Source organism: Panicum virgatum, chromosome 5N (assembly GCF_016808335.1).
Source record: "Panicum virgatum strain AP13 chromosome 5N, P.virgatum_v5, whole genome shotgun sequence".
NCBI lineage: Eukaryota > Viridiplantae > Streptophyta > Magnoliopsida > Poales > Poaceae > Panicum > Panicum virgatum.
In genome coordinates, this window is record NC_053149.1 from 20,140,795 (window position 1) to 20,162,272 (window position 21,478).

At 46.4% G+C, this 21,478-nt stretch overlaps 3 protein-coding genes across 3 annotated transcripts; all 3 read left to right on the top strand.

Moving 5' to 3' along the window:
- The first annotated feature begins 694 nt into the window (after nt 1-694).
- On the top strand, nt 695-6,545 carry LOC120673275. The gene is made up of 7 exons (XM_039954041.1): nt 695-892; nt 3,047-3,184; nt 3,276-3,349; nt 3,467-3,958; nt 4,524-5,033; nt 5,114-5,326; nt 5,532-6,545. The coding sequence occupies exons 2-7, from the start codon at nt 3,097-3,099 to the stop codon at nt 6,246-6,248; spliced, it is 2,094 nt and encodes a 697-aa protein (XP_039809975.1). The 5' UTR covers nt 695-892; nt 3,047-3,096; the 3' UTR covers nt 6,249-6,545.
- Nucleotides 6,546-7,536: 991 nt separating this feature from the next.
- On the top strand, nt 7,537-10,381 carry LOC120674377 (GDSL esterase/lipase At1g09390-like). The gene is made up of 4 exons (XM_039955557.1): nt 7,537-8,326; nt 8,919-9,104; nt 9,194-9,348; nt 9,479-10,381. The coding sequence occupies exons 1-4, from the start codon at nt 7,936-7,938 to the stop codon at nt 10,004-10,006; spliced, it is 1,260 nt and encodes a 419-aa protein (XP_039811491.1). The 5' UTR covers nt 7,537-7,935; the 3' UTR covers nt 10,007-10,381.
- Nucleotides 10,382-17,018: 6,637 nt separating this feature from the next.
- LOC120675929 (GDSL esterase/lipase LIP-4-like) lies at nt 17,019-20,963 on the top strand. Its single transcript, XM_039957133.1, has 5 exons — nt 17,019-17,469; nt 19,180-19,365; nt 19,494-19,651; nt 19,876-20,146; nt 20,258-20,963. The coding sequence occupies exons 1-5, from the start codon at nt 17,181-17,183 to the stop codon at nt 20,488-20,490; spliced, it is 1,137 nt and encodes a 378-aa protein (XP_039813067.1). The 5' UTR covers nt 17,019-17,180; the 3' UTR covers nt 20,491-20,963.
- Nucleotides 20,964-21,478: the final 515 nt, after the last annotated feature.

Below are 21,478 nucleotides of genomic sequence, written 5' to 3' on the forward strand. Positions count from 1 at the left end.
ATCCTTACTCGTTCCATTATCTCGTAGCTGCCACGTTTCAACCCGCACGTCCCGCCGCGCAGCCCCGAGTGGGCCCGCAGGATGTCCCACACGTCAGTGGCTCCCTCGTCCGTCCTAAATTTCGGAGCCTTTTCGCCGAAGCCGGCAGGAAAAAAAGGGTAATTTTCAAAAGCATACTGTACGCTTAAACTTCGCGTTGAAGCAAAATAGTTGGCCACTGACAGCTGGGTCCAGCCTAGAGCGAGGCCCACACACGTCACTGATGGAAGCTATTCCTCACACTTCCGGGGCAAGGGACCTTTCAAGACTAGGCGTAAAAAAAAAGGACATTTCAAGACAAAAAAGGAGAAAATAAAACTATAAATATTTCTGGCCTAAATAAAGTGACTTTTCCGCAGCAAAAAGCGGGTCCGTTTCCAACCAAGACCGCGTTAGCTGTCACGTGGGGTCAACCTAAAACTGGACCCACTGTCATTGGGGAGCCGATTTCTCCGTTCTTCCAGGCCACCTATTCCCACCCGGGAAAGGGAACCCTGCAGGTTTCCAACGGAGTCCTGGCCTGATCCGCGGCGGGTCCCACGTGTCACAGGCATCGACCCCGGCCAGTTCTGGAACCGCCTTATGTACCGGGGGCAGAACCGTCCAACCGCAGAAGAGATCCCAAAATAAAAGCAAAACCAGGGTGAAGAAGGGGCGCGGGCCGAGAGAAAAGACTTGTATGTTTTTTTTTGGCCTCCCCCGTCCCCGACTCCGCTCCCATTTCCCGCTTTGTTTCCGCCTCGCCGCTCTCCCTCACAGCCTCGCCGCCGCCTCGCGCTCGGCCTGCGCGCGCTCTCTCTCTCTCCCAGGGTTAGGGTTTCCGCCGCCGGCGACCGGGATCGCGTCCTGATCGGTGAGTACCTGCCACTCCCCTCGCCCTCTGCCCCTGTGTCCTCTTACTGGTCGTGTTGCCCCTCGAGATGCCGTTTGCTGGCCCGGCCATGTTTGATGGTTGAGGAGGGGATCTCATGGTTTGGAGCAGGGCGCGACGTTTCGATGCACGCGGTGCGGGATCTCTGACGGTGTCGTGTCCATTGGTATTCGGATCTAGGGTTCAGACTCTGTTGCGGCGTATGGATAAGTGAATTGGAGATCTGCTGTTGAATTTGGTGTCCGCTTTAGGCCTTGTTGTGGACGATTCGGCATGAGGTGCCAATTTTTTCTTGGTTTGGGTTACTGGTCGTTCAAACGATGGTTGCGCTGCCAAATTCTATTCACGAACAGATCCTCCTAAATGTTACCAGCAGTATTTTCGTTGCTTTATTGATGACGCGTGGTATAATTTTGTACACAGAAATCTGCTAATGCTTCCAAACTCTAGATATTGAACGTTATTTAATACGGGTAGTTTCTTACGGTTAATACATGCTGTTATTAAAAAATGACACAATTTTGGCATATGCACCACCGTTCCATCATTCTATTTCTTGAAGGGAAGCATATCTCACGTAAGGAATTTTGACATTTGCACTATCATTCCATCTTTCTGAAAACCATACTAGTAAAAGAATTTCAACCCACTCGCAGTTCCCTCAGCTGTTACTGTTAACATAGTGTTGTTTGTATATATTGCCATCGTTGAGCTTAAAAATATTTTGTCTTCACACCAGTAGAAGATTACTATTGGTTTGCACTTTCCACCTATGTTACACGGATACTGGTACGGGTATCGGATACGATACGTATCAGATACGCGGATACACACTTTCCCAAAAAACACTGATATCGGGATACGGCTAGGATAATTAATAATTATATATAAATATCACATAGATATTTAGCAAGTGAGATTTTACTCTTGAGTAACTTCCCCTATACTCAAATGTGCAATATTTGTATGTCCATATAACATTACCTCTATAACTAGCATTCTCTAAAAGCACAACTGATTCCACAAGGGGTTCTTCAGTTGTTGCTCATCTAGTTCTACAGTTCTATTGAAGCAAGTTCATCATTTTGTATCATCTCTTACTACCAAAACAGCATTTGGGTGGGCTGATTACTGCTTTGGGCTGTATCCCATCTGGCCCAAAAGTATCGGATACGCGTATCCAAGCAAATACGTATCCGTTTTTTTAGGATACGGCTAGAAACGTATCCGAGGCGTATCCGGGGCGTATCCGTATCCGATACGTATCGGATACGGATACGCCACCTCCTAGGAGTATCCGCATATCAGTGTTTTTTGGGACTCAGGATACGGATACGTATCCGCCGTATCCTAAAAAAACGGATATGAATACGCCACCTTCTAGGAGTATCCGCGTAACAGTGTTTCACATTGTTTGAGTACTGGAAACATTGTCCTGAGTCCTAAGAGCATGTTCAATAATAGAGCCCGTTATTGTCTCTTAAATTTATAAGAGGCGCTTATAAAATAACTCAATACAATAGGTTGTCTCTTCCAATGGGCCCATGATCACTTTCTGTTTCTTTCTCTCTCCACTTTATTTACTCTCACTGCCTAGGAGCGTGTGAAGAGGCGGCTCTTGCATAAGAGCCTCTTCTCCAACTTTTTGTTTTCTCTCTCTGCCACATAAGTAAACAAAGGGCTTATAGCCCTTTGTTGTACTTGCTCTAACATGTTTGTGACACGTGAACATTATTCTTCTGCATCGTTTCACGTAGGAAACATCTATTATTGAAAGCATACTAATATGGCCTATACTTTCCATATGTAAACTTGATTTTATAAATATGGCCGTGAAGTTGTATTCACTTTCTGTGGATAAATCTTCGGTAAACATGCAGTCCTATTGCTTGGTCTAACTTTTTTAGCAACAGCGACCTTGTTGTTGATGACATATGTTTCCAAATATTCCATATATAACTAGCTGCATGTTCTTTAACATTTTTTCGGGTCGCATCTTTTTGTGGACTTCTCAATTCATGCACGTGCCACTTTGCCCTACCTATTGAGTAAAGACATAAAATGAGCTTATTTATTTTGTTTGCATTGATTGCATTGTTAAATTGTCAATAACATCCCTAACACTATGAATTCCAGCTGATTTGAACATTGGAGTTGAACAAGACACTTGTTCCAAAGTGAATTTCATGGAGCTGGGAATGACCCCTGAATTTATGTATGGACAAAATGTTTTTGTTCCTGCTGCTGCAAATCCCTACCCATATGGTTATGCAGGTAATGAGATATCCTATCTTGGTGTTGTTTCTGTTGTTGGTGTGGCTCTTTTGTCTATTCCATTTGGTTGTGACCAATTTGTCAAATGCAGAAGTTGGATCGCCTATGGAATGGTATAACCACCCAAACTCTATAGGATATGATGGTCAAGATCCTTTTTACACGGTTAGTACAATATAACAGTCTCACTCAATGCTTAATTAATTCTCCTTACAATCTTAAAATTTTCCTTTTCAAGAATATATGTGTTCTAAATTGTTCCTTCTTTCATGTTGTTTGCAGACCGAAGGCATGCAATGCGTGTACTATGCTGCCCCAGACACTGGACCTATGCATCCTTCCTGCAGTCCTTACCCTGTTGATCCTTCTTTCATATCCGATGGCCCATTTGTGCCCCAGGAATATGTTGCTGACCCTGCTAGCTCCACATGCCAAATAGCCACCACCCCTTATTACATTTCAGCTGTTCTTCCTTATGCACAAGATAGTGTCCCAGGAAGTGTGACTGCACCTCTTCACTGCAATGTTGCCTTCCTCCCTGGCATACCAGGTTATGCTGCACCATCGGCAAATGCAGCATTTCCTTTAATTGCTCCTGTTACCACCAAAAGTGACATTGCTGCAAATCCACCTGTACAGTCTACTATTGTCTCTTCAAAGCAGTTTCAGGACCATGCAAAACCTCCAAAGCTTCAACTGCATAATTCAGTTGCCCAGAAGCAAGAATTGCCAGATAGATCCATGACACCTATTAAACCCCCTCATGCTTCACAGGTAGGCAAATTTGCAAGTAATTGTTGGCTCTTTCTTTTGTCAGGTTACATTTATTTTGTTAACTGTTGTTCAATATGAACTATTTAATTTTCTGCAACAATGTAGATTAGCCTTTTCAGATATTGGCTCTGTTGAGCCTCCTGCACATCTCATTACCCCATGTGGACATGTTCATGTCATTTTGTTAAGGATAAATTTTGAATGCAATACTTGTTAGGCAATCCAATGCATCACAAAAATTTGGCTGGTTGTCATTGAATTTTTCTCTGGAATTGCATTAGGTGGGGTGTTCATTATAGCATCTTTAGCAAGTAGCCTAATAGCTATTTAGGAGAAAGTTAACTTCCAGTAACTTATAGGGGCATTAACTTTTTTTTCTTTTTGGGACTATTACAACTAAGGGAACTCAAATTACAAACATAGCTTGATAGTGTTTTGGACATGATTTTGTTTGGGGCTTGATGTAACTGAACATGTAAATCGACTTAAGTTGATCTAGTGAGTAGTTTTCCTTTTTCTTCTATGTACTATCTCATCTAACTGGTTTGTCTTTCGTTTTTGACAGGCATCAGCACATTTGCTTGAAAGGACAATATCTGCCGCCAAGCCTTTACCAATGGCAAAACTGTCTGGAAATTTTGGATATGCTGCATCTGATCTTCAGAAGTGGGCTGCTGCTGAGAAATTTCAGCCTTCTTCAAAGTCGAGTGCTCCTGGCCAAAAGGTTCATTTGTTAAATGAACATAGCTTAGCTGATTCCAGGAAACCAAGCAATCAGAAGAGCTCTGCCATACTTGTGAGATCGTATACGTCAAGGCTCCCTATTGGCAATCCAGATGGGACAATCCTTATAAGGACCGATGAATACAACAGAGATGACTTCCAGATGGATTACACATATGCAAAGTTCTTTGTTATCAAGTCAATTGGTGAGGCAGATGTCCACAAATCAATCAAGTATGGTGTATGGTCAAGTTCCTCCAATGGTAACAGCAAGCTGGATAGTGCATTCAGGGATGCTGACAGGATATCGAGGAGGAATTCTACCAAGTGTCCGGTGTTCTTGTTCTTCTCTGTGAGTGTTTATCTAATGAACATTTGTAAAATTATTCTTGCTCAGTGTTCAATTATCTCATTTGTGATTGTGTTTATCAGGTGAATGGCAGTGGGCACTTCTGTGGCATGGCTGAGATGGTTGGTCCTGTCGATTTTCACAAGGACATGGACTTCTGGTGTCAGGATAAATGGACCGGATGCTTTCCTGTGAGATGGTACATTGTTAAGGATATTCCAAATTATTGTTTGCAGCATATCACACTGCAGAACAATGAAAACAAGCCTGTCACACACAGCAGAGATACACAAGAAGTAAGTGGGCCATGTCCATTTTTTGCATTGAAGATTTGTTAGCACTGTTAAACTGTTTAATTTTAGGAAGTTTCATTTTCATGGAGTTCCATAAGATCATGTATATTTCTCTTGAGCATTTTCCTTGTCACTTGCTGTAATGGCTTTGCTCTTTTATGAGCACATATGTCTGTTCTCATGATCTCTTGCAATGTCTCATCGCCAGGTACCATACATCCCTGGAATGTCTGTGCTTAAGATCTTCAAGGACATGAAAGTAAAGGAGTGCTTGTTTGATGATTTCATGAAATATGAGGTGGAAGAAGCGCAGTATAGACCTCACCGAAGGTGCAAGCTGAGCTATAACGCCCCAGATTTTATACCTGCCTCACAGCATACAAAGGATGCGCCTGACACTAAGCAGACAAAATCCAGGAGCATGCTGATAGACAGGACATCAGAAGTACAAAATTCGTCAGAGAAGCAACATGATCCTAAGATGATAAAATCTCAGGAGCCATGTGTAGAGCTCTCTGAAAAACAGGCGACTGAGACTGGGAAAGAGAATGGACAACAAGAAAACCAGTGCAGTGGCAATCAGAGCCAGGAGGATGCAGCAAAAACTGTAACCAACCAGCCACCAACTTCAAGCTTGAAGACAGGTGCGGAGGGGAAGCAGCAATTCTGGAAGAAGGTTGAGAATCCACGGCAGCACACAGACAGTGCCGCTCAAGGTTCGTCAAAGCCACCTGAAAAGCGTCTAAATGGAGTCCGCAGCTCCGCTGGTGCAGTATCAGAGAGCAGTGAAGAACAAAAGATCGCCGCCAAACTTGGATCGCTCAAGATCAGTTCCAAGACAGGGGAAGCTGACCGAAAGAGTAGCACAGTGAGTGTGGTGACAATTGGCTCGATGCCGGTTCGGGTTGACTGTTCGGAGGTGTAGGTGGCTAGTGGGAGTTTTTTTTTATTCTGGTTTCACAATTTCTCCTTCCGGGTTTATTTTGGGTCCCAGGTTTTAATTTTCTTTTGGTAAAATGTCTGTCTTCGGCTGGTGGTTTCCCAGCTTTGCTATGGCATGAAAAGGGGGGGAAAAGGAGGAATAGTTAGATTCTAGTTCCCTGGTGGATAAAATGGTTTGGCATTATCGTGCTGAGGGTTGCTTTTTGGAAAAGAAAGAATAGACAATATAAGACGTTCTTTCACCACATTAAGAAAAAAAGGAGAAAAGAAATTGGGCATCTGGGGACAGTGGTGTGATTTGTTTCTTGTCTGATGATGAGATAATTTTTACCCATGAGGCCATGATGGACCCTTATGTACGATGGGCATTGCCCAGGAGTCATGTCGGCTGATTGCAACCGTAGTTAGTTTTCAAAAACATATATTGCAACCGTAGCTTGTCTGCTCATGTCCTGTGTATAAGCGTTGGATGGGACATGAGCGCGGGTCGACTGGTGGAGTCTTTGCTGGCGATCTCTCCAGATTCCGGACACGTCCAGAGCACTATAGCTGCAAAAGGCGTCGGTCGTCGTCGGCCTCACCGCAAAGGACACGGCGCGTCCCACCCCCACCCAACGCCGACGTCGACGCATCCTCGCTCCCGCTCGCGGCTGAAATCTTCCGACGGTTGAAATCCCCGACCCGTCGTCGATCAGGCGATCGTCGGCGCGTCCCTTTCCGGCTTGCCACCCGGCCGGCCGGCGCGCGGGGTTAAAAACATGAGCATCCGGGGTTGCGTAGCGACGTCGCACCCGCCGCGCGGGGGGATCCAGTGCTCGGCACGCATGGCACGGCCGCCGCCTCCTCGCTCATCCCCGTTGCGCTCGCCTCGCACCCTGTCGCCATGCCGGACAAGGACGCTGCTGCTGCTGCGCGCGGCCACTACCAGCGGCTCATCTGCGTTCGCGTCCATACAGGTGGACACGAACCTGGCTCCCAGCTTGCTGGATACGAACGAGATACCATCACAGTCGACGGGAACCGTAGGCCTCAGCCCCACTCCTGCACTCGCTCCATCTGTCGGAGTGGAGGTGTCGAACACGCGACGTGCCAGTGCCAGTGCGAGCGCGGCGAGCGGAGCCGACAGAACGAGCGACCTGCCGAGCGAGCTGTTGATGGGCCGGCCGATCGATCGGCATCCCCGCCCGGTCCTGCGCCATTATTGTCACGCGCGCCCAGCCCTTTTTCCCTGGCCGCGGCCCGGCACCTACCTACCTGATGCCCGTCGCCCGGGCCGATGCGGCGTCGCCGTTCCGGCCGCGGCCGCGTCCCCCGCACGCCCCCCACACCTTAATTACCCGCGCCTCGCCACCAAATCCCCCCTTGACTCCGGGTGCCGCGCCGCTCCCGTCCGTCTCGATCGTCGCCTTCCAACCAAGAGGAGGAGCCGCGGCGAGCTACTACGTGCGCGGCAGGTCAGGTACAAGCGCGGGTACGCGCCCGCCAGCCCGGCCGCGCACTGACACGCGCGCGTGCTCCGGCCGGCTCCGGCCGGGACAGTACTGTTGGGTTTATAATACCCGGCACGGGCATCATCACCCGCGCCGCGCGCCGGGCGTCAGGAGCACAGAGGCAGCAGGTAGAGGGGGAGGGGAACGGACGAGCTCGTCGTCGGGTAGCGGAGGAACAGGATGACCAGTGGCGGTGGCGCCGGCGCGGTGGCGGGGCCAGGCGCCGCGCTGCGGCTGCAGCACTACCTCATCATGGCCGGGGTGGCGGCCGCGGTCGTGCTCGCCTGCCTCAGGTACGCGCCGGCCGCCGCGGGGTACGGCTTCCTGGCCGTCGCGCCGCCGGCGGGGGCCGCCGGACGCCTCGCCCACGCCGCTGCTGGTGCCCGGCGGGATACCCCACCGGCGCCGCCGCCGTCGCCCGTGGTGATCTTCAACTTCGGGGACTCCAACTCCGACACGGGCGGCATGGCGGCGGTCAACGGCATGAACCTCAACCTGCCGGAGGGCCGGACCTTCTTCCGCCGGCCCACCGGCAGGCTCTCCGACGGCCGCCTCGTCATCGACTTCATCTGTAAGTCCACTCCCCTGCTCCCTTCCTGCTTTCCCGCCACGCTTGGAATCAAACTTTTAAGCGAAACAGCGAAATTCTTCGTCTTTGTTTCATCCCTAGTTGACAAAAGTTCTGCAAATCCTTCAACTTAACTGTAAGAGCCCAGACGACAATCTCAGAACTGAATACAACAGTGTGATAGGATCCTGCTAGCCCCTACCCTACTTTGTTCACACGAAAATGTCACCAACAAACAAATTACCAGATAAAAAAAGAGTTTAAACCACTTCATACAAAGGAAAAAAAAAAGAAGAACATGCATTTGAGATGGATGGAAGCGGAGGAAAAGGTGGTGAGGATAGCGACGTGTCAAGCATCGCCATAATAATGGGATCACGAAAGGAGATTTATCATTTATGTCGACCCCAAGGTCCGTTCATGGACACATGTCTGCACTCTGCACAGCAGGAACTGCTAGCTCCCAGCACCAGCAGCTGTGCCTGTGGGGGGCAAAATTCAGTGCAAATCATCGTCGCCAAGCGATCTGAGATTCATAACTTTGGGTGGTGATCTTTGAAAGTGAATGAAAGTGTTCCTGTGCCGTGATGTGCAGGTGAGAGCCTGCAGACGCCGTACCTGAGCCCGTACCTCAAGGCGCTGGGCGCGGACTTCAGGAACGGCGCCAACTTCGCCGTCGGCGGGTCCACGGCGTCGCCGGGCGGGTCGCCCTTCTCGCTGGACGTGCAGCTCCACCAGTGGCTCTACTTCCGGGACAGATCCATGGAGATGATCGACCTAGGTAACGGCCGGTGAATCAATCGATCTCTGTCGTCTGGCAAGCGAACTGGTAGCTTGTTTGCTGATCTGATGGGAGGTCGGGAGATGCAGGCCAGAAGCCCCCCATCGACCGCGACGGGTTCCGAAGGGCCATCTACACCATCGACATCGGGCAGAACGACCTGTCTGCTTACATGCACCTGCCCTTCGACCAAGTGCTTGCCAAGATCCCCTCTGTCGTCGCTCAGATCAAGTACACCATCGAGGTAAACAAATCCAATTCTATCTCTACTAGACTACTAGTATAGTATATCTCTGTAGATTCCTGCTACGACTTGTCTGGACTCTGAACTGGATCGAGAGGGTGACTCCTGAACCAACCAACCAACCCTGTAGACCCTGTACGCGCACGGCGGCCGCAAGTTCTGGATCCACGGCACCGGCGCGCTGGGCTGCCTGCCGCAGAAGCTGGCGATCCCGCGGGACGACGACGCCGACCTCGACGCCCACGGCTGCCTCGAGACCTACAACGCCGCCGCGCGGCGCTTCAACGCGCTGCTCGCGGCCGCCTGCGCGGAGCTCCGGCGGCGCATGGTGGACGCCGCGCTCGTCTTCGTCGACGTGTACGCCGCCAAGTACGACCTGGTGGCCAGCCACGCCGCGCACGGCATCGCGCGGCCCCTCATGGCGTGCTGCGGCTACGGCGGCCCGCCCTACAACTACCACCACTTCAAGGCCTGCATGTCGGCGGAGATGCAGCTCTGCGACGTCGGCGCGCGCTTCGCCAGCTGGGACGGCGTGCACTTCACCGAGGCCGCCAACGCCATCGTCGCCGCCAAGCTGCTCACCGGCAACCACTCCACGCCCAGGGTCACCATCGCCAGCCTCGTCAACGCGACGCTCCTGCCCAACAACGATGGCTAGCTAGCTCGATCTCGTTCGGTTTAATTAATTTTTTTGCCCATGCATGGCAAGTGATGGTACAAATATGATGGCCAAGAATCAAGATATGATTGCAGCGAGTTCGTGGAGATCGACGAGCTGGTTCACCGTACCGCTGCTCAGGGTCGAGCTCGTTCAACAAAGGAGCAATTCTGTGACACCATTGATTGTGTTGACTTAGAAGCAAATGATGGAAGGTGGCCCAACCTATCTAGTGGTTTTGTGGGGATTATTGGCCTTCAGTTTGAGGCTTAATTTGTACTACATCAAACATGATAACATACACATGCATGTGTGTAGATACGATCCACGGTTCTTTCCTTTTACTAATTAATGTCCTGATGTTTGATCAAGAAACTGGGTGCTAAATTTACATGTCCTTTTCGAATGTTGTAGCACGGATTTTGGGCCTCCGTAGTCTACACATCAGCACATGTCTGGATTCATGACAACAGTCTGCACAGGCACAGCTAGACGGTTCTCGCTACAGGATTTTGCTTTCCTGTAGAAAACAGTAATCAATTTCACCATGGATTACTGTTGCCACTTCTACGGGTGGTCAACTCACCCTGTTACTACCATTTGGATCAAAGACAATGGGTTAGCATAGTAATTAGACTGCCATTCACCCAGTAAGAGTGGCAAAAAATCAGATTGGGCTGAGAGTTGGAAGTAATTTTTTTGCCACTTTTACAGGTGGCCATTTCACCTTGTCACTACCATGGCTGTGTTTAGATCTGTAAAATGGTGGTAAAAAGAGTCACATCGGACACTGTAGCACACTGTAGCACTTTTTGTTTGTTTGTGGTAATTGTTGTCATACTATGACCTAACTAGGCTCAAAAGATTCGTCTCGTCGTGTACATCAAAATTATGCAATTAGTTTTTTTATTTACCGATATTTAATGCTCCATTCATAAGGCAAAAGATTTGATGTGATAGGTGAATAGTGAAATTTGGAGAGAGAAATTTTGAAACTAAACACAGCCCATGTAAGGTCGTCGCATGGGTCAATACCAGTGCAACAGGGTGCACATTCACTCCGTAATTAAGGTTGGCAAAAAAATTAATTGCTCTGTTTTCTAATTAGGCCAATTTTAATGGGCGAGTCATGGGAGTGTCATGAATATTAAATTTGCTGATGTGGTAGAAGAGAGGAGGAGTGTCATGAAATGCGAGAGAAGTGTCATCGCATAATTACCTAGATTGTGAACTAGATAATCGAGTCGGAGGAGTGTTATTGAGAGTGACCTTGAGTGAAGAGGTTGTGTGCATCCTGCATCCTTTTCGGTTAGGCACCGCTAGCCAATATGTGAATTAAGTTGAGAGCGATGATTGCAGGCTTATGTACGAGGTGTCGGGCTTAATGGGCTAAGAGTTGAACTGATCGTGCTCTTGCTATTGACGGGCTCAGATGTCGGCCCAAGCACGGTATGGTTGTATCAGGCCGTCCTGGCTTGATCACGAGTAGGACCGGGCTGTGTTGTGCTTGGGCCATCCTTTAGTGGGGCATGTCTCGGGCCGCTCGTTAGGCAATGCCCATTTGGCCGTCTATTTTTTCCATCTTTAGATTTAGACAAACAAACAATTCACTTCGTTTTGACCCTTGAACTTACTAATCCAACCACCTACTAATGAAAATTTTCTTTTTTATTTCTCCTCATACTAATGTTTTAGTCCAAATTCTTCGTGGTGATAGTTCGATGTATCCTATATTACAAAGATATCGCAGACTTTCTTTGCAGTAGTTTTCATCAGTTGGGAGAATTTGCTATAAGTTTAGACCGAAATACAAATATATGAAAAAGAGACACACTAAGGAAAATGAACCTAACAAGACCATTAGTGATTTTAGTTATTGTGTGATAACATAAACCAGTTGGACTAACACTACAAGAAAAAAGCTCATTCGTCCTCGGCCTTTAGTACCAGACATATTTTGGTCCGGTACTAATGTTGTCCCGGGGTCATTTTAGTACCGGGCCTAAATTTAAACGTCCCCTGAGCCTCCTTTAGTACCGGCCGGTGTCTTGGGCCGATACTAAATGGCCGGCCCAAGACACCGGCCGGTACTAAAAGACGACATTTAGTACCGCAGGAGACAGCGGCCGGTACAAAATTTCTCCACCGCCACCACCGTCCATATTAAATATCCACCAGCACCTACCCAGTACGCCACACATCTTATTATCTCTTTCTTCTTCCTCGTGCTCTCATCCTCTCTCTCCCTCCCTCCCTCTCCTCCCTCTCTCTCCGTCGGCGCGCATGGGGCGGGGCCCGGGCCCGCCTCCCGGCGGCCGCGCGGGGCCAGGCCGGCCCTCCGGCGGCGCGCGGGGGCTCGGCCGGCCCTCAGGCGGCGGCCGCGCGGGCCCCACCGGCCCTCTGGCGGCGCGCGGGGGCTCGGCCGGCCCTCCCGGCGGCGCACGGGGCCGAGAGCTCCAAGAGCTGCTCTACCTCTAGATTTTTTTTCTGATTTTTTTAATTTGTGATTGTGAGATGTATTATTTTAAAATTTGTGATTGTGATGTGATTTTTTGATTGTGACGATCCGTGTTGTGGGAAAGAAAATGAGAAAAGAATGATTGTAATATTTGTGTTTGTGATGTGATTTTTTTGAATGTGACAACCGGTGTGGGAAAGAGAAAAGAATAAAAATGAAAAAAAGAGGCGGGAATGAAAAAGCTACGTTTTGGGCACAAAAGAGTTTAGTACCGGTCGGTAACACCGATCGGTACTAAAGAAACCTTTTAGTACCGGGCAACTTGACCGGTACTAAATGATGTACCATTTATTACCGGCCAAGCGGTACCGGTCAGCTACCCGGTACTAATAGGGGGTTCCGGCCTGGTTTTTCTAGCAGTGTAACTAACAGTGGTTGTTAGTATACAAGTAGGGCCGTACATAAGTTTATAGGACTTTTAATCTGAATATAGAGATTTAAAATTGACAAGATATGGTGTGAGGGTTCCTTTAATTATTGTTAGATTTTGCCAACCAAATCCATTTCTTAGGGTATGAATAATTTTGTAATTACACATCTGGACAGCTTTTATTCAGATGAACTTAATACAGTGCATCATAGTAGCGAACTGAACACAGTGCAGTTAGTTAGTAGCGAACTTAATAGAGCGCAGTTAGATCTCACTCAACTCTCATATCCGTATTCGTATTCGCATCTAATATGGATATCCGTATTCGTATCCGATTGTAATGTTGTACTAAAATGAATATATCCGAATTCGTTTTTCCTCATTTTTCTCTATCCGATTCTACATCCGTATTCGACAATATCCGCAACATCCGTATTCGAATAAGAATGAGCACATAGGAAACTATTAAAAATTATATATATAACTAATGATTAGTGATATATTAGTTTTAGTATTAGTAATAATGCCTTTTTATTAGTAATAATGCATTTAGTGGAACTGTTTAAGAGTGATCATGAATAAATGACATGTGCTACTAGGTTTAATATTACTAATGATATACAAAGATTGAGTTTAATTAATTTCAATTTAATTAACTATATTTTGATATGGATAATCATATTGATTTTAATTTACTTTGGTTTATCCACTTATTAATAAAATTATAAATATACTTTATTCCATTTATTCTTTATAACTATTGATATTTCCATTAGAATATTTATTCATTTGCATTTTATATATTTATATTATTAACTATTTAAATATTTATGTATAAATATGTTTTGATGATATGTCTTTTTCTTAACTACAACGGTTATATATTTTAATCCTTATTGTATAATGACTTAGCGATATCTTCGAAATATGTTTATAATGAATAAAACAAACGAATATAACTATGTTCCAAATCAATTAAATATCTAAATCCGTATTCGAATTCGAGACATCCGTTTTGCATTGTATCCGACAATATCTATATCCGCATCCGAGTTAAAATATGATAAAAAATGCTCGATTCCATGCCTATTCGATTCCATCCTGTAAGGCAGTATTGCAGGGAAGGGACGGGAGATGCAGGATCACGTGCACTCCTTGTCAGGAGACAGGAGCAGAAAACCAGTCAGGAGCAGGGCTATTCCCGTGGGCAACCGAGAGAGATGTTTGCTCGCTTGCTGCGCGAATATGCTCGCCTCCCGAAGGCTAATCCCCTTCTCCGAGGCGAGGAGTTGGCTTGTTCTCACTTCAACTTTCAGGCCTATATAGAAACCACACTTGTCCAGAAGAGTTTCACATGAATAAATTCAACCCAAGACATCACATTATATAAAGGGGCTTATAGAAACCACACTTGTCAATGCTTTCAAACGCATGCACAGAAGTAAACAAATGGATGTACTTTATCTGTGTAGAAGAGCTCTTATAATGCTTTAATTGGATTTCGAAACACCACCCAACATAAGAAAAACAAATGGTCATCATGTAATAACCAATTTGTTTCTCTTTTTTTTTAATAAGGAAACTTTATATAGCTTGACCAATATGTTTTTTTTGAAGGAAAAGCTTGACCAATATGTTAGCCAAACCATTTATCTAGTGTACAAAAGCTATACAGCAAACTTGTGTTTCACATACCTTTCTAAGATGATATTGATTTTTGTACCAACTGACTGCACCAAATTATATTTTGGAACAACTTTTCAAATTCTAGTATATATAAATGGAAAGAGAAAGATATAGATTACATTTCCATAAATCTTAGGGGACTGGATCATATAAATCTTGAAGTGACCTAAAATTTCTATATTTCACACCCATTAGGATTCATAGTTTGGAGATATGGGACTTGAAGATATGGTTTACTTTACCCATCCATATAAGATATTTTCGGTTTTGTAGAAAATATTAAGAAGGATAGAAGTAGATGCATGCTGAGTAGGGATGGCAACGGATCGGGTACGGTGTAGGTAGAGTAAATACCCGCTTGTGATAATACCCAAAACTCTAAGGTATACCCGTACCCGCGTAGTCTCGCAGGTAAATTTTATATCAGTACCTGTCCGGTTACCCATCGGATATATTAATGATAGCATAAATAACCAATTATTTGGTCATACAGACTAGCAAGTTTTGAATTTATCGCCATACAAGTGAATGCAAGACATTAATAAAATAGAGAACTAAATGATTCATCATGCACCGTATTTTTCTTATCTTCAGCATTTATTTTGCAATTGTATGTAAGTAAATGCGTACAACTCTATTTATATATTTCATCTAAAAAATGCAATAATGATGCATACACTTTACTAAAAAAAATAAGCAAAATGTTAATGCCATTTTCATATCTATTAGTTCACACAATCCCATTATCAGTCTATGTAGTTCATACAATCACATGAAAATGAGATATAAATTTTGAGAATGATATGATTCACTAGATTATTAATTGCATTCAGTACTCATACTCACTAGTAAAATTCTATACCTGTACCAGCAGGTAAACTTTCATACCCATACACTCACCCATCGGACCGGGTACCCGTGGGTAAAATTGCCATCCCTATATATGGGTTAATCATTGAATCCAGTGTAAGCAAACTAGTCAGTGAAGTCAAGGGTAGTAACAAAGGGCGGATTTAAGGGGGCGGGGGTTGGGGGGGGGGGGGGGGGTGGAGTGGGGTGGTGGTGGTGGCGGCGGTGGTGGGTGTAGGGGCTCCAGTCCCCGTACTGTCCGAGAACTCCATGGGAGGTAAAGTGGAACTGTGGAAGCAGGGATGGAAACGGTAAGAAAATAGGAAAATGGTTATCCGAGATATCCGAAGCCGTATCCGTATGAATCTGATCTGTTTTCATCCTAAGGGATGGAAACTGGAAGGAAACAAAAATACGGTTATCCGAGATATCCGAATCTGTATCTGTGCGAATCCTATCCGTTTTCATTCTTATGTGGATGGAGGAGAAGAGATGGAAAAAGAAGAAGAAAATAGGAAAAAGGTGAGTGGAGACGGAGGATGAAGGAATTGGCTTGTTCACTCCAAATCTGCCTCGGCCACTGCTTGTAACGCGAAAAGATCAAATCATCTTAGTGATTATTCCCTCCATTCTCGAATATATGTCCCTTATGTCAAGCAAATTAGCTTATTTTCGAACTGACTCGCTTGCCCTGATCTTCTATATTTAAGGCTGAAAGATAAATATAATCTTGTGGCATAGCTTGGCTCCTCGATATTAATGGGCTGCCTTAGCTTGACGCAATCATCAATTGCAAACAGGCTACGTGGAGGGCGCGGCAATGTCGTGGCGCGGCGACAGCGACGACACGGCGCGGCAAGACGGCGATGGTGCGGCAGGCGGCGCGGCTACCGGTGACGGCACCTCGACCTCGGTACGGATGGGTGTCGAGCGACGAGCGACGTGGTTATAGTGTCAGTATTCATGTTGATTGGTCGAACAAAGTTATTGGCGACGGCGACAGTGTCTTTGTGTGGAAGAAATCGGCAATGAGCCACTGCTTCATTTCCCTCTAATCTAAACAGACATGAGCCGTTGCTGCTCTAAACTGTCATCTGCTATGGACTTAACATAACAATTCGGGGCCTCCAATTCTGGAGGCCCTGTGCCGTCTCGCACGTGCCCTTGGACGGGCTCGAGTAAGCTAGCCATCAGCTCCGATCACACGAACACGATGCAAAAGTATCATGTAAGAAAAGAAAATGGAGCTGGAGGATGTGAATGGAGGGAGCAAAGCTTTGGCTCCTCGGTATCCTTGACGCAATCATCAGTGCCGGTCACCCCGGAGCAGACGACAACGGCACCTCACGCCGCCATGATTGCAGTGCGCGTTACTCCCTCAACCGTGTCAGACTGACCGAGCAAGAGCAAATTTGCTCCCTCCTCGTTTCTTATGTCCTCTCTGTCTACAATGTCAAACAATACATTTGTAGTATCAAACAATATATTTACTCTTTCATTTACTCCTTCCACTGTGGACGGAAATGGCCAAACGAGTAGCTCCATCCGTCCCCTACCCTCTTCCCCAACTCGTACACCGCATATATACGGCCACCCCAGTTCCCACAGAATCCGGCGGTACTGCCAGTGGCAGACAGCGACCGCCACCTCTCTCTCCTTCCGCGCCGCAGCACCTCACGTGCCGCGCGGACAGACAGGGGCCGAGCCAAGCCAAGCCAGCGCCCCGCGCCCACGCGACGCCGCGGTCACCAATGTCGGCGGGGGCGGCGGCGGGTGCGGCCGGACGAACCTTGCTTCCAGCGTCTGTACTGCTGATGGCTCTGGAGCTGCTGGTGCTCGCGATGCCGGCGGCGGCGGGCTCCGGGTTCAGGTGCCGCCCGGGCTCCCGGCCGGTGCTGTTCAACTTCGGCGACTCCAACTCGGACACCGGCGGCATGGCGGCGGCCCGGGGGTGGCACCTCACGCGCCCGGAGGGCCGCGCCTTCTTCCCGCGCCCCACCGGCCGCTTCTGCGACGGCCGCCTCACCATCGACTTCCTCTGTGAGTCCACTTCCACTCCGCGGCGCCGCCCATGCGTTCCTACCCTATCGAATCCCCAAACTTGCATTCTGGTCTTGAGAGCGTTCAGTTCTTTTTCCGAACCAGTACTCTTTACCTCCGATTGAATCCGTGTCTGCATTTTTGTGACATCGTTCTTGTGACTGGAAAAGTGAGAACAAGCTAATACCGAACGGCATCTCCAGCAACAGTAGGAGTATCTTTGTAGCAGCTCTTGCACTCTCCGGAGGCTACAGAGTGAGTCACCGACAGACGGCATTCATTGGCAGCCGGCCAGCAGCTGTTGTCCTTCCAAACTGCAGATGCGGTTGGGATCCTTGGTGTCCACAGTCCATAGTATCAGGTGTAAATGCCCAACTTAATCATGTCTACTGCCCAGTGCCCACCACCACCAGAGTGCACTCACACTCAGCCACTAAGCACTACGGCTAATTAGGATGATCTTGGCCTGTCATGTGAAGCACTCCGGAGCAGTCTACCTTACCTGGTCCCTGTGATCCTGTCCCTTCAGTATATAGTTTCATTTAGTCCCCTGTCCTTGTGATTTGTGAACTAGAGTAATATGGTTCCAGCTATTACTGCAAACTCTGCCCCAGCAGCTGCTTAACAGGGGAGAGGGCGAACAAAAATGTCTCTCCCCCTCTCAATATTTCCAGTGACTCCGTATTAATAATGTTGTTTGTTGCTGGGCGCGTGAGGACAGTCCATCATGCCCAAACTTTGCAAGGATGGACAGAAACGAGACCGGTGGTGCTACTAATACATCAGCTCTTTTCTTTTTTCTTTTTTGCTGTGAGCATTCAATACCCGTGTGCTTTCCTTTTGAATGGGGCAGCCTGGACCTGGATCCATGAACTGGTGGCATTCATTCACTTACGGCCTCAGTGCAGCTGCTGCACATGGCCACATGCCCTCAGCTGCACTCGGTGTAGCAGTAGCACCCTTGAACTCTTTCGAAGAAAAGGAGTATAAAAGGAGTATGATTTTGGTATCTGAATTGGATACATAGACTTATAATTGTTTTGTTACTAGTTCCATACCATTATGATATACATATTACTGTTTGCACCTTATAGTGGAGGGCTGAACTTGCTCACATAAGAAAACGGTGAAATCAATTTCATGTCTAACCTGATTTATCTAAAAAAATGGGGGCAACTCTTTCAAGACACTTCCTTTTTTAAGAGAAACTCGATTCTATGGTTTTCATTAATCGGCAAGCCTTTCCAATTTATCCTGCTCCAGCTGCATCTTGTAATCTGCACATGCTCGTCTTCTGTACTGATTGAAGTTCATCAAGGACTTCAGAATAATCCCAAATAATTTGCCATGTTGTTCCATATACTATCTTGCAAACACTTTTGGAATATAGAGGTACACCAACAACGCTGGAGTTTTTGAATGAGGCATATGATTGAGTTATAACTGTCGGCTAAATGCAAGGCTTGTGACTGTGTGAGTAAAAGAAACCTTGGCAGTCATATCATATTGCACAACACCGTCAGATAAATGCATGGTTTTTAGGTACTATGTTGTCCGCAAAACTGCATTGTACCTTCATATAGCTCTGTTCTTCAACCTTGTAATTTGATCAGGATTGTGTCTCTTCCATTCCATGTACATGAGAAACACTAATCAATGCTAGGAATAGATCTTCTTGCTAACATTGAGTTTGGTCCAAATGTCATCCAGGTGAAAGCTTGAACATCAGCTATTTGAGCCCATTTTTGAAGGCGTTGGGTTCCAATTATACCAGCGGTGCAAATTTCGCCAGTGCTGGTGCAGCAACACAACCACGAGATGTTCCGTTTGCGTTGCACATACAAGTCCAGGAATTCTTATACTTCAGAGATAGATCATTGGAACTCATCGATCAAGGTTTGTTGAACTCTGATCAATCCCTCTCTCTTGAATCGATCAGTACAAATTGAGCGAAGATGAGAACCACTTACACTGAGTGAGAGCTCCAGAACCTTGACCATACCTTCTCTATCTGTTAAATACAGGTCTGAGTGGTCCAATTGATGCACAAGGATTCCAAAATGCTCTATATATGATTGACATAGGTCAGAATGATGTTAACGCTCGTCTGTCCAACTTGCCGTATGATCAAGTTGTTGCCAAATTCCCACCAATACTTGCTGAGATTAAGGATGCTGTTCAGGTAAAATATTCCTTTTTATCAGTTTGTTGCATAAATGATTTTGACTATTACATTCTTATTGGATACCTTAACCAGGAATCCTCTTTACACCTGTTCTTCTGAAGCATAAACTTTTTAAATGATGATTTCATCTGTAATTTCTAATACCTATTTAGATTGCAAGTTCATGTTAAGCACAGTAGCACACTACCCATCTCTGTTCCTTTTGTTTTTGTCAAACTCAGACTCTGTATAGCAACGGGAGCCGAAACTTTTGGATACACGGGACGGGTGCTCTCGGTTGCCTGCCTCAGAAGCTTGCCATACCGAGGAAAAATGACAGCGATCTTGATCAGTATGGCTGTCTCAAGACCTACAACAGAGCTGCAGTTGCATTCAACGCAGCGCTGAGCAGCCTCTGCGATCAGCTTAGTGCGCAGATGAAAGATGCGACGATAGTGTACACCGATCTATTCCCCATCAAGTATGATCTGGTTGCCAACCACACTAAATATGGTGAGCAAACAAAAATATGTTCACTTTCGTTTCCGACTGTATACTCGCACACAGAATCCGACAATTCAGAAACCCTTGGTCACTCGCTTGATTAACATTTCTGCTCTTCAGGCTTCGACAAGCCGCTGATGACATGCTGTGGGTACGGAGGGCCTCCCTACAACTACGATTTCAACAAGGGCTGCCAGTCTAAGGATGTGATGGCCTACGACGACGGCTCTAAGTTTGTCAGCTGGGACGGCGTGTACCTCACGGAGGCAGCCAATGCTGTCGTGGCCAAAGCCATACTGAGTTCTCAGTACTCCAAACCCAGCCTCAAGTTCGATCAGTTCTGCAGGGTCTGATACTTTGTTCATATCTGATACTGTACTAGTTTAGGCAAATTGCATGGAGACAGCTGGCAATGGCATGTCAAAGTCTAAAAGTCCGGAGATGGTTGAAAGAAATTGATTACCTGGTTTATTTACAGGGAGAGTGAAATCAGTGCAAATATTAATTTGTTGTCCCACCACAAAATGCCACCTGAAATGAGTTGCCTGTTTGATGAATGTGAAGGTGAACTGTCAACTAGAAGGGGTGTGTCTTGTTTGCCTGAGAAATCGCAGGAGAGGTTGAAATGTTGCTGGGCCGAATGCCCCTTTGAAACTTTGATAAACATTTATACGATTTGAGTTCATACTTAGGTCACCTTTTGTCCAGGGGTTGTAACCATAATTCTGGATGATGCTCTAGGAGGGTTGAAACGAAAGCAGTTTCGCCCTGTGTTTCTGTGTCAAATAATTCGCCTTGTTCGTAGTTGACATTATTTTCTTGTCCCTGTTTAATCTGTTCTTCTGTGGTGTGTTAGCGTGCGATCTGTTATGGGCTTTTTTTTTTTGAGAAATCTGTTATGGTTTTATGGCCATAGGGGAGGATTGGGCGCCTAAAGAAGTGCAGCAGAATGTCTTTGATGTTCTATGTGTGCGCGTATGGGCTGGAGTGGGCGTTATGTGGTTGTAGACGTGAATAGTAGATGGGCAAGTGTGGAGGCCCAAATGTGACCAGAGCCCACCTGGATGGTGTAAATCTCGACGAGCAGGTGTGACTGACGAGCAGGTGTGACTGAAGCGGGTGTGGAATAAACCAAATTTGGTTCGAAATTTTCCGCGACCCAGAAGGATTGGATAGTAAATCGGTTATTATTTTTAGATATTTGAATATTTTATTAATACGGATTCGTTCAAATAATTCGGACCGTCAAGTCGGATACAAGATTAATATAGTTAAATCGACCAAATATATATATATATTAATAAACATCTAATTTAATCTCTATGAAACTTATAATTAATT

Coding starts and splice junctions, on each gene's coding strand:
- LOC120673275 (XM_039954041.1), top strand. CDS start 3,097: ATGGAGCTGGGAATGACCCCTGAATTTATGTATGGACAAAATGTTTTT. Junction 3,350..3,466: donor GTCAAGATCCTTTTTACACG/GTTAGTACAATA, acceptor TGTTGTTTGCAG/ACCGAAGGCATGCAATGCGT. Junction 5,034..5,113: donor CGGTGTTCTTGTTCTTCTCT/GTGAGTGTTTAT, acceptor TGTGTTTATCAG/GTGAATGGCAGTGGGCACTT.
- LOC120674377 (XM_039955557.1), top strand. CDS start 7,936: ATGACCAGTGGCGGTGGCGCCGGCGCGGTGGCGGGGCCAGGCGCCGCG. Junction 8,327..8,918: donor CCTCGTCATCGACTTCATCT/GTAAGTCCACTC, acceptor CGTGATGTGCAG/GTGAGAGCCTGCAGACGCCG. Junction 9,349..9,478: donor AGATCAAGTACACCATCGAG/GTAAACAAATCC, acceptor CCAACCCTGTAG/ACCCTGTACGCGCACGGCGG.
- LOC120675929 (XM_039957133.1), top strand. CDS start 17,181: ATGTCGGCGGGGGCGGCGGCGGGTGCGGCCGGACGAACCTTGCTTCCA. Junction 19,366..19,493: donor ATTGGAACTCATCGATCAAG/GTTTGTTGAACT, acceptor TGTTAAATACAG/GTCTGAGTGGTCCAATTGAT. Junction 19,652..19,875: donor AGATTAAGGATGCTGTTCAG/GTAAAATATTCC, acceptor TGTCAAACTCAG/ACTCTGTATAGCAACGGGAG.